The sequence below is a fragment of the Giraffa tippelskirchi genome, chromosome 3, assembly GCF_054371585.1.
Source record: "Giraffa tippelskirchi isolate mGirTip1 chromosome 3, T2T-mGirTip1v1.2.pri, whole genome shotgun sequence".
Taxonomy (NCBI): Eukaryota; Metazoa; Chordata; class Mammalia; order Artiodactyla; family Giraffidae; genus Giraffa; species Giraffa tippelskirchi.
In genome coordinates, this window is record NC_137277.1 from 44885951 (window position 1) to 44900637 (window position 14687).

The following is a 14687-nucleotide window of genomic DNA, read 5'->3' on the forward strand; positions in this document are numbered from 1 at the left end:
CTTTAGGATTGGCTGGTGTATGTGTTGATATACAATATTTGTTTTTCTCTTTCTGACTTACTTCGCTCTGTACAACAGGCTTTGGGTCACTACAGCCGGACTCAAATTCCTTCTGTATATGGCACAGGATTGTTTCTAGCGGCTTGGGGCGAGCTGATTTCGCAGTGAGCTAAGCAGTAGGACTGGAAAAAGGAAAGGAGGGTGGACCTGAGCGGCAGCGAAGGAGGAGCGGACAGGCAGGGAGCGAGGGAGGAGCCGGCGAAGACGTAGCAGAGGGCTGGCGGTCTCCCCTCGTGGCCACGACTTCCGCGCCCGCGCCGGGGGAGCGGGGAAGGCCTGGGGACCATGGCGGGCCTGGACGCGGGCCGGGCCATCCCCGTGTGGCTGGCAGAGGACGACTTGGGCTGCATCATCTGTCACGATCTGCTGGCCTGGCCCGCCACGCTGCCCTGCGGCCACACCTTTTGCCGCGACTGCCTGGTGGACCTGTGGGACGCGAGCCGCGCCCGGTTCTGCCCCACCTGCCGCGAGGGCGCCCCTGGGCCGCCGCAGCTGCGGAAGAACACGATTCTGGAGGACCTGGCAGACAAGTACAGGCGGGCGGCGCGAGAGCTGGAGTCCCCGAGCCCGTACCCCGGCCCGGAGCCCGGTCCGGCACCTCGTCCAGCGCCCGGACCCGGGCACCCCACGGCGCAGCCGCGGGTAGGGAGGCGGGACCGGAGGTTGCCCTCTGCCCTCCGCTCATCCGCGCCGCCTGCACCCCAGTACCCTCAGGGCGCTTCCTCTCTTCCTGATTGTTTCTACTTTCACTTTAGTTTACTCAGGCTGTACATAGAACCCGTTCTTTGGAAAATTCAGAGAAATATGAAGAAGCAGGGGAAAAAATCCAAATCTGAAATTCTATCAACTTAAGTGCTATCTACCCTGGACTATTTCCACTTATTTCCAATCTTTCTGCAGCCTATCTGACATTTTTAATTGTGCTAAAATATGTTTACGTTGTATAACATAAAATTTGCCATTTAACCATTTTTAAATGTACAGTTCAGTGGCATTATATTTACATTGCTGTGCAATGATCAACACTATCTAGTTCCAAAACTTTTTCATCACCACAAACAGTAACTCTGTACCCATGAAGCAATGACTTCTCCCTTCCCTCCAGCCCGTGGTACCTTCTCATCTACTTTCTGTCTCTATGACTTGACCGACTCTGTATATTTCATACAAGTGAAATCATGTAGTATTTGCCACTTTGTTTCTAGCCTTGGCTTCTTTCAGTTGCTATACCACTTTCAAGATTCATTTGTGTTGTAGCATATATCTGAAATACATTTCCTTTTTTTTTTTTAACTATTCATTCGTTTATTTTCGGTTGCACTGGATCTTCATTGCTATTCTCAGGCTTTCTAGTTGTGAGTGGGGGCTACTGTCTAGTTGGGGTGTGAAGGCTTCTCATGGTGGTTGCTTTTCTTGTTGCTGAGCACTGGCTCTAGAGCATGCAGGCTTCAGTAGTTGCCGCTTTCAGGCTCTAGAGCACAGGCTCAGAAGTTGTTGGGCAGGAGCTTAGTTGCTCTGAGGTGGGGGGAATCTTCCCAGACCAGGGATCGAACCCATGTCCCCTAAACTGGGAGGCGGATTCATATCCACTGTGCTACCAGGGAAGTTGGAACTTCATTCCCTTTTTTGTGGCTGAATAATAATTCCCTTGTTTGATTATACCACTTTTTTTTTTAATCCATTCAAACATTGATGGACATTTGGATTGTTTCCACCTTTTGGTTATCATAAGTAACATTGCCATGAACATTGGTGTACAAATATCTGAGTTCCTATTTTCAGTTCTTTTGGGTAGAAGCAGAATTGTTGGCTCACATGACAATTCTGTGTTTAGCTAACTAAGGAACAGCCAAACTGCATTCCACACAACAACAATATTTTGCATTCCCATTAACAAAGTAGAAGGGTTCCAGTTCTCCTCAACTTTTGCTCCGGGGACGTAGGTCTATTTGCTCCTAGTCTGTTAGCCACCGGGGCTTAGGATATTGTCAGTTTACACCATGATCTTTTGCCCTGGACACCTGCAAGTTTGACTCCTCTTGCAGCACTTCTGGGCAGCACCCACCACCTCTCTGGGCTGAGCTCCAAGTTAGGTGAAACAAAGATGAATGAGCACCCCGTGTCATTCCTTTAGTCAGCCCCGAGTCTGGTTAGAACAGACATACGCAATGGTTTGTGAATAAGATCTCTTCTGTGCCTTTGGGAACCAGGACCCGAGTTTCATGCTAGAAATTTTCAGTACTGTCACTGAGCCAGGAAGGGAATGAGGCAAGTGCAGGTCAGAATGTCACAAAGCGTCGTACTGCCGGGTTGTGTTTTTCTGAGTAAGTGATTGCCAGAGTTCTGCCTCAAAAAGTTGGTTCTGACAGTTTCTGCTTGTGATGTGTTGGGACAGGCTAGGGAGTGATGGAGGGTCAGAAAGCTTGGAGCTATCTACTCCTCTTTTTTTTCCCCAAAATAATTAATAGACTTTACTTTTTAGGGCAGTTCTAGATTTATAGAAAATTGAGCAGATATTGTAGAAAGTTCCCTTATTCCCCTCACAGTTTTCCTTATTATTACTCTCTTGCATTAGTTTGGTTCCTTTGTTACAATTTATGAACCAGTATTTTAAATTTTTATTTATTTTTTTGGCTGCACTGGGTCTTTATTGCTGCCCATGGGCTTCCTCTAGTTGTGTTGAGTGGGGGCTACGCTCTAGTTTCAGTGCTTGGGCTTTTCCTTGCGGTGGCTTCTCTCATTGTGGAGCAGGGGCTCAAGGACATGGGGCTCAGTGGCTGTGGTGCACAGGCTTACTTGCCCCGTGGCATGTGGAATCTTCCTGGACCAGGGGTCAATCCCCTGCACTGGCAGGCGGATTCTTAACCACTGGACCACCAGGGAAGTCCTATGAACCAATATTGATACATTGTCATTAACTAAAACCCATAGTTGCAGTTTACTCCATGTTGTACCATTCTATGGATTTTGACAAATGCACGAAGTCAGGTATCTGCAGTTACAGTTTTACTGCCTTGAAAACCCCCTGCGCCCCACCTTTTTGTATCCCCTCACCCCTTCCAACCCCTGGCAATGACTAATTTTTTTGCTATCTCTTTGGCTTTTCCAGAACGTCATACCATTGGAATCACACAGTATCTAGCTTTTTCAGACTAGTTTCTTTCACTAAACATAATTCAGGTTTGTGGCTGGACTGCTCATTTCTTTTTATTGCCAAATAATATTCCATTGCACACATGTCCCACAGTTTGTCTATTCACCTTTTGATGGACATATTGGTTGCTTCTTTTTCTTTTGCCCTTATAATTAAAGCTTTTCTCTTCTTTTTGGTTATAAATACAGCATTGGAATTTCCCTGGTGGTCTAGTGGTTAGGATTCAGTGCTTTCCCTGCCATGGCCCGGGTTCTATCCCTGGTCAGGGAACTGAGACCCTATAAGCCCAGTTGTGTAGCCACAGATGAATAAGTACAGCATTATCCCTCAGGTCCTTAAAACTATTTGTTAGTATAGTGACTGAATATACTTTGCATTGGCTTTCAGATTACAATTGTCTATGAATGGTAGGATATTGGATGATTTAAAATATTTCTTCTTTCAATTCTGTGCATTTTCTAAATTCACCACAATGAGTGTGCAGTTTTATGGATAGAAAAAGCACCAACACTTATTTATAAAATTTTTTAATTTGCTCAGGTGTCTAGACAAGGGCTCCACTCCAGAATTCCAGCTGCCAGAATGTTTAGAAGTGAGATCGGGAAATATAAGAGCAAACAATATTACCAGTGGTCAGCCACCTCCCTCCACAAAATAGTCTGCATATGGCTTCTGAAACACATGCTATTTTGAGGGACATCAGTGCTTCTTAGAGATAAAAAATTAGTTCTAGTTTTTGAAGTTCCAGCATAATTTAGAAAGTGAAAGCTGTCCCCCCAAGGTTATTAAAAACTCTGGTTTATTTAGAGTAGAATGATGAACATCTTGCATCTCCGTGGTTCTATGTAAGACCCCTTTGGGAGGTAATTCAGATTTCTCCAGTGAGTTCTGGGCCCCGCCTGCCTCTGATGATGGTTACCAGGTCTTGAGGTTGTTGCCAGAATACACTGGTGGCCAAACTTCCTCCCACTCTCAGCCAGGCAGCTGCGCAGATGAAGCTCTGGAAGCGGACTTGTTTAGCATTCTCATCTGAATGTTTCTTTAAATGTGAAGGACACCAGTAAACAAAAAGACCTTGCATCTGTACAGCAATCTAGAATCTCCAAGATCCTTTCATAGTAGATGCTTTTCACTGTTAAAGGGAACGAGGGATGGTCACTTTAATTTTTGAAAGGAGTGGTGAAGACACAGGATGAGTCAGAGGTAAGACTGGAGCTGAAGCCTGAGCCACATGCCTTCCACTCAGCTTACCAGCTGCCACCTGCACCAAATCTCCAGGCTCCCACCCTGTTTCCTCTCTGACTTCCCCAGTTCAAAATGACCCCAGTCTTCCCTTCATGCATCACTCCCTCCCCCCACCCCCCCAGCCCCATCGGACGGATGAACTCTGCTTCCCTGTTAAGGGAAGCTGGGCCAGTGTTTCAACCAGTAGGGGGAAGCGGGAATGCAGAAGGTCTGAGGACTTTACCTCCTTTTCCTCTAGACATTTTTGTCACTTCCTTGCCCGCTTCCTTTATCCAGTGTTTATGGCTCCCTCTGTCTAGAGCTGGTTCCCGGGTCCAGCTTTGTGTTCTGCTTTGCTCTTTTAAAGATGGAGGCACCAAAGAGCATCACAGAAGTTGACCGGGAGCTGGCAAAGCTGGTGGAACGGCTTATAGATATTGTCAGGAACCTTCAGAGTCCAAGACACCTCCCAGAATCTGAACCAGACAAAGAAGTGAGCCTTCTGGCTACGGTAGGCTCATCTGGGAGAAGAAAGGATGTGCCAGGGGGTGGAGCTAGGGACAGTTCCCTGGGACCTCGGGGAAGCAACATGAATATGTTTGCCCTTGAAGGATGCGCTAAATCCCAATCTTTCACCTTGCTCTTCACTACCAAACACAGATAATTGGGAGTTTGGAATGTTTGAGGTGAGGTATGAAGGCTTCAAGTAGGCTTGCATCCATCCTTATCACTCCACGTAACCAGCTTACTCTCCTAAGATCACCAGTGACCTCTATGCAAATCCTGCAGACTTTCTAGCTTTTATTCTCATTGGTCTTTCAGCCGCCTTTGACATAGTTGACCACAACATCATTCTTTTTTTTTTTTAATTTTTAAAAAATTCTGTATGATTTTTAAAAGTTACACTTCATTTACGGTTGTTACAAAATATCGGCTATGTTCCTAGTGTTGTACAACACATCCTTGTAGCCTATCTCACGCCCATTAGTTTTTACCTCTCACTCCCGTGCCCCCTTGTTGCCTCTCTCTGCTCTTTCCCCACTAATTTGTTTTTTTTTAATATTTATAAATATTTAATATATATGTATACCTTTACAAAGCACTGTGTAATAACTGAATATATTTAAAAGAAAATGTTTTTTGAAATCTGTTCTGCTATGACCAGAGATAAAAGATCTTTTCTTCCCCCTTTTTTCTTTTTTAAAAAAAATTTATTTTTGGAGTACAATTGCTTTACAGTGTTGTGTTAGTTTCTGCTGTACAACACAGTGAATCAGCTACATGAATACATATATTTCTCCTCCCTCTCTTGAGCCTCCCTCCCATCCCATTCCCATCCCACCCCTCTGGGTCTTTAGAGAGCACCAAGCTGAGTTCCCTGTGCTATACAGCAACTTCCCACTAGCTATTGCTAACCACAAATTTGTTTTCTATGTATCAGTGAGTCGGCTTCTTTTCACAACTTCATTTTTGAAGCTTTCTTTCCCCTTAGCTCTGAGACACGAGTCTTCCAGTCTTTTCCCATATCTCTCTGGCTGCTCCTTTTCTGTCTGTTTAGCAGGTTTACTCTCCTCTGCTAAGCAGTGAAATGCTGAAATTCCTCAAGGCTGAATTGTAGGTCACTCTTTCTTTCCCTCAGATGGCCCTCTTCACACCTGTGAGTTTAATTACCCACCCTGTGCACAAACATAGCTTCAGCCTGGACCCTTCTCTGGTCTGGTGTCTTCCTTCTTATCTTTTCCTCTTGGCATCTCAGAGGCACATCATACTTAATCCATCCTGAACTGTCTCTCCTCTGGGTACCCCATCTGAGCAGCTGACCCTGTAACCATTCCAAGTGCCAAAGTCAGAAATCTGAGGATCATGTCTCCCTCCTCCATGACCTGACTAAACATCTCTTGAACCTATTTACTATTCTGGAGCTCCTTAAAGATGTCTCTAATCTAATCCTATGACCATTTCTGATCTGGATTTCTACCAAAGCCTCCTAATCACTCCATTCTGTTCCCACTATAGTGTCACACTTCTTCTTATCACGGGTCCCATACCATGGAATGTTCTTCTTTTCCCATCATGTAGGTAATGCCTGCTCATCCTTCAGACCTCGACTAGATTATCACTTCCTTGAAGAAGCCTTCACTGATTTCCTTGAACAAGTCAAGTCCCCTTACTAGAGGCTCTCATGTATGTGATTCCACGTACCTTTCATTTGCAGCAGTTGTCACACTTGTGACTTGATAGTGATTGATACCATAATTTAGTAATGTCTTTCATTCCTCTTCCTAGCACTGGACTCTAAGCTCTAGGAGGGCAGAGACCTTGATGACTTCTGTTCTTTTGTTCACTCTTGTTTTCCCAGGCCTGGTACAGTGCTCAATAAATACCCAGAGTATTTGAAGGAGTGAATAAATGGGTCCTCAGGGATGCAGTGTGTTGGGGTAGAAAGTTTGAGAGTCTGTCAGTCCTGAGGTGGTTACTCACTAGTGTTATGACCTGGGGCCAGTCATTTCATCTTCTGAGTCTCAGGCTTCTATCTGTAAAACAACAACAACAAATGATCTGTGGCCTGCTCCTCATTGGTTTAACGGGGAGATTTTTTTTTTTTAATATCTTGTTTAAAAATGTGCTTAAGCAATGTGAAAATGTGGGACAATCAAATTAACTTTGGCAATTTGGTTAACTAACCCTAACCATAACCCTGGAAATGGTGACCCACTCCAGTATTCTTTCCTAGAAAATTCCATGGACAGAGGAGGTTGATGGGCTACAGTCCATGGGGTCGGACGCGACTGAGCACACACACACACACACACACACACACACACACACACACACACACACACACACACACACAGCTCTAACCTTCTTTTGCAAGATGGGGGTAATAAACCTATCTTGGAAGGTTGTTAGGCAATTAGAGGTGAGCAGTGGAAAATACACAAGAGGTGGTACCTACTCCTGTTATGATTGATGAAAAGAACGGGAAATGGATTTTCCTAAGTTGGGAAGGAAAGTCAAGTGCTGGAGGTAGGAAGGTGGTGAGCAGATGACAGGCTGTGTTGGGGAAAAACAGGACCTGAAGGTAAAGAAAATCAAAGAGTGTGTGTTGGAGGCCCCAGAGACTGGATGCAGGCAACATGATTGCCTTGGCCCGTGGGAAGAGTTATTATAAGATGATAGCAGTCCGGGGAAGACTATTTCAGCCTCTGTGGCTTATCTTAGTGACTATCAGTATTATTTATTTTGTAAAGCCCCTATAAGATGGGCCTAAAATTTTGAAACTTTTTGCAGGGTATGAGCTAAGAACTCTGTATCTGTTGTACAGAATACTAGAAAATACATAGCAGTTGAAGAACCACAACCCATCCATAACCCCATCACCCAGAAATCGCTATTCTCTAATATCATTGCTGTAATAATGTATTCCAGATTGTTTTCAAGGCATGTATTTTGAGGGCCTAATTATATTTTGAAAAACCTGTTGGGAGGTAAGTAGAAAATTATAGATGGTTGGCAGGACTGGAATATATTTGATGCATTCCTTAGAAGGTTTTCTTTCTCTCTTTCTTCCTTCCCTTTCCCTCCCCCCTCCCTCTCTCCCCCTTTCTTTCATTCCGTTCTTATTCATCAATAGACTTTGTTGGAAGGGGTGGACCTTTCCTTGGCTTCTCCCAAACTGAATTCCAGCCCACCTGAGCGAAAAATGAAAGATATTCTCCGTGACCTAGAAGAGATCCAAGAAAAATTACGAGAAAACTTCACGCAGAAAGGGGCCCTTGAAGAACAAACACAGGGTGAGTTGATGTTATTTGGTAGAGGAGGTTTGATTATGGAAGCTGGGCCAGTGTTCCATGGCTTCGTTTTGAGGGAACAGGATCTCTGAGCCCAGCTGCGTGTTCCCTGGAATGTGAATGAGGAAGGAGTGGGCTGAGCTATTTTTGTGGCTGGATGTGTTTTTGGACCTGACTGGAGGTGTGATGTAACACAGGCCCTTAATAGACAGAAACTCATTTTCTAAGACCTATAAATCCAGAACCTAGACCTGGTTTTGCTAGCTCACTACACACCTGTGTTATTCTGCTTGAGGAGATTCAGAAATAGGCGGCTTTTTAATATTTCACTAGTAAATGTCTTATTAATGAAGAATGCAACTTTGTATACAATTCTTGATAAATTCTATTCAACTATAATCTCTGGCGAGTGTGTTAACATGATAAGTAGTAACAATGTAGATTATAACAGAATTTTGCTGGTGGCGCAGTGGGTAAGAATCCGCCTGCCAGTGCAGAGGAAACTGATTCCATCCCAGGTCGGGGAACTAAGATCCCACATGCTGAAAAGCAACTAAGCCCGGGCAACACAACTTACTGAGCCTCTGCTCTAGAGCCCAAGAACCACAACAACTGAAGCCTGCACGCCCTAGAACCCATGCTCTGCAACAAGAGAAGTCACCACAGTGAGAAGCCTGAGCACCGCAATTAGAGAGTAGCCCCCGTTCACTGCAACTTCAGAAAAAAATAATTTTTTAAAAAAATTTAGCTTAGAAAATTCAAGTATGTCTTAGCAAGTACAATTTTTATTATCTTGGCTATTTTTGTTTTTTTAAAGCTCATTCTGCTGTAGGGGAAAGAGGAGTCTTTTTTTTAATATATATTTTGCGTTCAAAGCACATGGAGTCTTAGTTTCCCTGACCTGGGGTAGAACTTGCAACCCCTGTGCTGGAAACTCAGAGTCTTAACCACGGGACTGCCATTTGTTGTGGACTGCCAGGGAAGTCCCTGTTTTGGCTGTTTTCATTTTGATTATTTGGGCCAGTCCAGGACAGCTTTAAAATACAACATCTGAATATTTCCCGAAACATCATTCCCTGAAGTTCTCACAAGATTGTTTTTAAGACAATAGATTAGCTGTTCTTCAAGCCAGCACTTTAACAGCTGCTAAACAATTTGGCTGCCTCCTCACAATGATTTTCTTTGATCCTATGTAAATAGACCATGAGCTGCCACAGAAATCAAGCAGCCTAAATAGCACAGTGTTTCTCGAGGCATGACCCAGGACTCTCTATAACACTAGTAAGAATGCAGATAATCTCTAGTTCGTTAGCCTACGTTGTTGGTTTTTTTCTTATGTGTTCTTTTTCTGACTTTGATATCAGTGTTATGCTCACTTCATAATATTAGTTAAAAATCTTCTCACCCTTCAAAAATGAAAATTCAGAATCCAGGCCCTGTTGCCAAACTGTTGAGCTAGCATCTCTGGGACTAAGTACCGAGGATTTGCATTTTTACCAACTTTGCAGAGGATTTTAGTGCACATTACAGTTTTGATAACCATTTTGAGGTAGCTTATCCAGTACGGGTGATTATTTGTAATACAAATTTAATTATTGCAGAGTGCAGTTGCCCCTTGAACCACATGAAGGTTAGGGGCACCAAATGCTCATGTAGCCGAAAATCTGACTATAAGTTTTGACTGCCCCCAAACTTAACTGCCAGTAGCCTACTGATGACTGGAAGCCATACTACAACATAAACAGTTGATTAACACATACTTTGTATGTTTTGTGTATTATATACTATATTCTTACAGTAAAGTCAGTTAGAATAAAAGAAAATGTTATTAAGAAAAGCATAAGGAAGAGAAAATACATTTACAGTACTGTACTGTATCTATCTACACCGTAAGTTTACATCATCTGACTTAGGTTCAGTTTATGCTGCTGTCACTTCAGGATACAAATAGGGGAAGATTTCACCTTCATAGTCCATATCCTAGCATTTCCCTTACTTTCCCTTCGGCCACTTACTGTGGTCATTGTAAGCACACAGTAGCTTTAAGGTAATAATAAAATTTAGTACAGTTTGGGGTTAGCTCATGCTCAGTCACTCAGTTGTGTCTGGCTTTTTGTGACCCCATGGATTGTACCCCACCAGGTTCCTCTGTCCATGGGATTGTCCTGGCAAGAATACTGGAAGGGGTTGCCATTTCCTCCTCCAGAGGATCTTCCTAATCCAGGGATTAAAGCCTCATCTCCTGAGGCTCCTGTATTGGCAGGTAGATTCTTTACCACTGAGCCTCCTGACAATCCTTGGGATTAGCAGGTATAACTATTATATACAGGATGGATAAACAAGGTCCTATTGTATAGCGCAGGGAACTATATTCAATAGCCTGTGATGAATCATAATGGAAAAGAATATGAACAAGAATATATATATATGCATACATGAATCACTTTGTTGTATAGTAGAAATTAACACAACACTATAAATCAACTATACTTCAATAAAATGAAAACAACTTCAGTATATTGAGAGGAAATCAGTGTCAGCAGTTGTGATGAATCTCATATCAATTCATGTTTCTCAGTTTTATAATGGTTTAAAGCATTAATGGAAATTCTGGGGGTGAGGGTGCTGTGATCTCCTGGAACCATATTAGTTAATTTATTTGATAGATATGCATGAAATACTTCCTATATACTTGGCAATAGGCATATGCTTAGAATACAAAGATGAATAAAATCTCTGCCAGCAAGGAGCTTAGGACTCAGTGGGGAAAAAAAGTCCACAGTAAGAACATGGGACTAGATATACCTAAGCTGGATGTACTGCCTGATCAAATGCTGACGATGAGAAAGACAAGCTGTGTGTGTTGATCACGATGTTTGGATATCTTCTACATGCCTTTTTTTTTTTTGATGGGACTGTCTCCCTCTCCCAATGTTTTGGATTCCATAGTTGAACTCCCAGAAGTTCCATCTTCTTCCTCATGCCCACTGCCTGACCAGAGCCACCTTGCACCCAAGAAGGCTTCCTCGTTTGCTCAATGTAAGTATGTGATCTGTCTACAACTTGGGTTTGACTTGCTGGAGCAAGGCGCTGTAAGAGCATGTTGTGTCCATCTCTCTGCTGTTAGACCCTTTGGCTAGTTCCTCCACACCTGGCCCCTCTCCATGAGGAGCCGATGACAAAGGCAAAAGGGGTTGAAGACCCCCAGATTCCAGGCTGAGCCAGGCCCCTGAGCTCTCAGAACCCAGGCAATCTTTGGGCATGCATGCCAGAGCTACCACTTAGAGCCAACTGCCAATGTGCCAACCTGGCTAAACTACCATCACTGCCCCAGTCTGGAATAATCCTTGAGGGCACGGACCCTGGAGCCAACTGCTGCACTCACTAGCTGTCTGATCTTGGACAAGTCATGTAACCTCTCAGAGCCTCAGTTCCCTCATCTGTAAGATGGAGATAGTAGTACTTTCTTCCTTGTGGGATTGTCATCAGGGTAAGTGAGTAAACGTGTGTAAATATGAGTTTCAGTAGGAATGCCGTGTAGTAGCAATTATTTACTCCCTTAGTGGAAAACAGTATGGAATATACAAAATTAATAAGACATGAGCCTTAATCAGGAAGCTTAGTGTAACCAGAGAGACATAAACAGCCATGGTCATCATCACTCTACTATAGGTAGAAAATGTAAGTATCACTAGTGATCAGGTAAAGCATTAGGGGAAAAGCAAGAGGTGACTTTTGTGGGGTGGGCTTCATAGACAGCTTCCTGAAAGAAGGCTAATGGGTAAGTAGAAATGAAGGTGGGAGAGGCGGGTATTGTTACTACAACAGCATCAGGAGTATGTATAACAAGGTACCACTGTTAAGTTGACATTCCGACTGTAATGCTAGTATAAGTAAAACTGTATCGCATTCAAAGATACACAGCTGCTTTTCGCTATTTGAGGACCTCGTAGCATGAACCATCAGAGCTGACTGGTCATGTTCTGGTTTTCTCCCCCAGGGGCCATCAGTCCAACCTTTGAGCTTGGGAGCCTCTCCTGTAATCTAGAGGTGTCCATGGATCGCCGGACGGTGACTGTGTCTGACTTCTCACAGCTCTATCCCTGGAGTCCTGAGAGGTTTGCCTCCAGCCAGGCCTTATGTTCCCAGGCCCTCTCTTCTGGGCAGCATTACTGGGAAGTGGACACTCAGCGTTGTAGCCACTGGGCAGTCGGGGTGGCTTCGCGGGGGATGAAGCGTGACCAGATCCTGGGAAGGACCACGGACTCCTGGTGTGTAGAGTGGAAAGGGACCAGCCAGCTCTCTGCATGGTGCATGGTCAAGGAAACTGTCCTCGGCTCAGACAAACCTAGTGTGGTGGGCATCTGGCTGGACCTTGAGGAGGGAAAACTTGCCTTCTATTCCAAGGCGGATCAGGCGAAGCCTCTGTTTGAGTGCCCAGTCTCTGTCTCTTTTCCTCTACACCCTGCCTTCTGGCTGTATGGCTTATATCCTGGAAATTCTCTGACTATAAGGCAAATGAATGTGTAAACATTCCCTGGGTGTTAAAGCACACTGATTTCCTGGTCTCTCTGACTTTTAGCAGGGTGGCAACTTAAGAATCCCACTTCCAGCACTTCCCTGTTGGTCCAGATGGTTAAGAATCCACCTGCCAATGCAGGGGACACGGGTTCAATCCCTGGCTCCGAAAGATCCCACATGCCACAGAGCAACTAAGCCAGTGCGCCACATCTACTGAGCACTGGAGCCGTGGAGTCCATGCTCAGCAATGAGAGAAGCCACCATAGTGGGAAGCCCGCACACCCCAAGGAAGAGTAACTCCTGCTCACTGCAACTAGAGAAAGCCTGCACACAGCAACCAAGACCCTGCCCGGCCAAAAATAATTTTTAAAAATAAAGAAAGAAATTGCAAACAAAAAAGGAATGAACTTTCAAAGTTGAGGGATACAAAGTAACTGTTTAACTAGGTTAACTTGCATTGTTCAAACCCTGCATGGTCCAAAGAAAGGACAGGCTCTGGTGTAGGAGATAACATTTAAGCCCTTGGAATATCCTGCCTGATAAGATTGTCTTTATCCGAGGCCCTTGGGCCACACAGTATCAGCTTAATCTCTGGAGGAGCTGGAAACTAAGGTCACCCATATGAGCAGTGACTTTGCCTACAAAATAAAGTGACTCAGTCGTGTCCGACTCTTTGCGACCCTAAGGACTGTAGCCTGCCAGGCTCCTCCATCCATGGGACTTTCCAGGCAAGAATGCTGGAGTGGGTTGCCATTTCCTTCTCCAGGGGATCTTCCCCACCCAGGGATTGAACCCGGATCTCCCGGATTGCAGGCAGACTCTTGATCGTCTGAGCCACTGGGGAATCTGCCTACTGTGGGCCAATCAAGGCCTTGGACACCAAGTCTTGGATGTGCCTCCCTCGTTGGCAGTATTCCATGTGTGTTATCACACATCATGCTGGGAGAATTAAGCAGTGGCCCTATAACTCCACTGAGAGAAGGGTGGGGTCTCCCAACCCCTCCCTTGTGTGCCTTTCTCTATTCCTGGTTTTAACCTCTATCCTTTCATTGTATTAACTGTAATCACAAGTATAGCAGCTTTGCTGAATTCTGTGAGTCCTTCTAGTGAATCACGGACAATGAGATTGATTTTAGGGGACCTCCTCCCCACCCACAAGGGGCATGCTATCAAGCACCGTGTAATACTATTAGCACACATTCAGTGGCTTCAAACAACACACATTTACAATCTCAAAGCTTCTGTGGACCAGATTCAGGGTACGGCTTAGCTGAGGCTTCCGTTCTGGAGTCTTGAAAGCTGCAGTCAGAGTGTGAACTGGGGCCGGTGACATGGAGGCTACCCTGGGGAAGGACTTGCTTCCAAGCTCATGTGGTTGTTGGCAGCATTCAGTTCCTTGTGGGGTGTCAGACTGAGGACCCCAGTTCCTTACCCAGTGGGCCTCTGCAACATAGCTGCTTACTTTCTCAAACCCAACGAGGGAGATCAAGTCTCCCAAAAGGTGGACATTGACTCTTTTAAAAACTTTATTTTTAATTTTTTAAAAAATTGTTAATTTTTAACGGAAGAGTAATTGCTGTATAATACTGGTTCGTTTCTGCCATACATTCAAGAGGGAGGGACCATCTATATACCTGTGGCTAATTCATGTTGATGTGTGGTAAAAATGTTTTTTAATTTATTTAGTTTTGGCTGCACTGGGTCTTCATTGCTGCGTGCGGGCCTTCTCTAGTTGTGGTGCACAGGCTTCTCATGCAGTGGCTTCTCTTATTGTGGAGCATGGGCTCTTGAGCACAGGCTCAGTAGTTGTGGTTCATGGGCCTCATGAATTGCGGGATCTTCCCGGACCAAGGGATTGAACCACTGTCCTCCGAGTTGGCAGGTGAATTCTTAACCTCTGGACCACCAGGTCAGTCCCGACATTAAATCTTATGTAA

At 44.6% G+C, this 14687-nt stretch overlaps 1 protein-coding gene across 4 annotated transcripts; it reads left to right on the top strand.

Moving 5' to 3' along the window:
- The first annotated feature begins 314 nt into the window (after positions 1-314).
- On the top strand, positions 315-13839 carry RNF135 (ring finger protein 135). 4 transcript variants are annotated; one of them, XM_081579732.1, is made up of 5 exons: positions 315-747; positions 4812-4949; positions 8073-8250; positions 11191-11268; positions 12230-13839. In XM_081579732.1, the coding sequence occupies exons 1-5, from the start codon at positions 346-348 to the stop codon at positions 12757-12759; spliced, it is 1326 nt and encodes a 441-aa protein (XP_081435858.1). In that variant the 5' UTR covers positions 315-345; the 3' UTR covers positions 12760-13839. The 4 variants fall into 4 exon arrangements, with proteins under 4 accessions (XP_081435858.1, XP_081435860.1, XP_081435861.1 ...); XM_081579734.1 differs by having other exon boundaries at positions 315-702; positions 4806-4949; positions 8073-8232; positions 11179-11268; XM_081579735.1 differs by having other exon boundaries at positions 315-702; positions 4806-4931; positions 8073-8232; positions 11179-11268.
- Positions 13840-14687: the final 848 nt, after the last annotated feature.

Bases quoted from the DNA above. Each gene is read 5' to 3' on its own strand.
- RNF135 (XM_081579732.1), top strand. From the start codon at position 346: ATGGCGGGCCTGGACGCGGGCCGGGCCATCCCCGTGTGGCTGGCAGAG. The intron at 4,950-8,072 runs GTAGGCTCATCT...ATTCATCAATAG, and splicing joins AAGTGAGCCTTCTGGCTACG to ACTTTGTTGGAAGGGGTGGA. The intron at 8,251-11,190 runs GTAGAGGAGGTT...TTGAACTCCCAG, and splicing joins GGGTGAGTTGATGTTATTTG to AAGTTCCATCTTCTTCCTCA.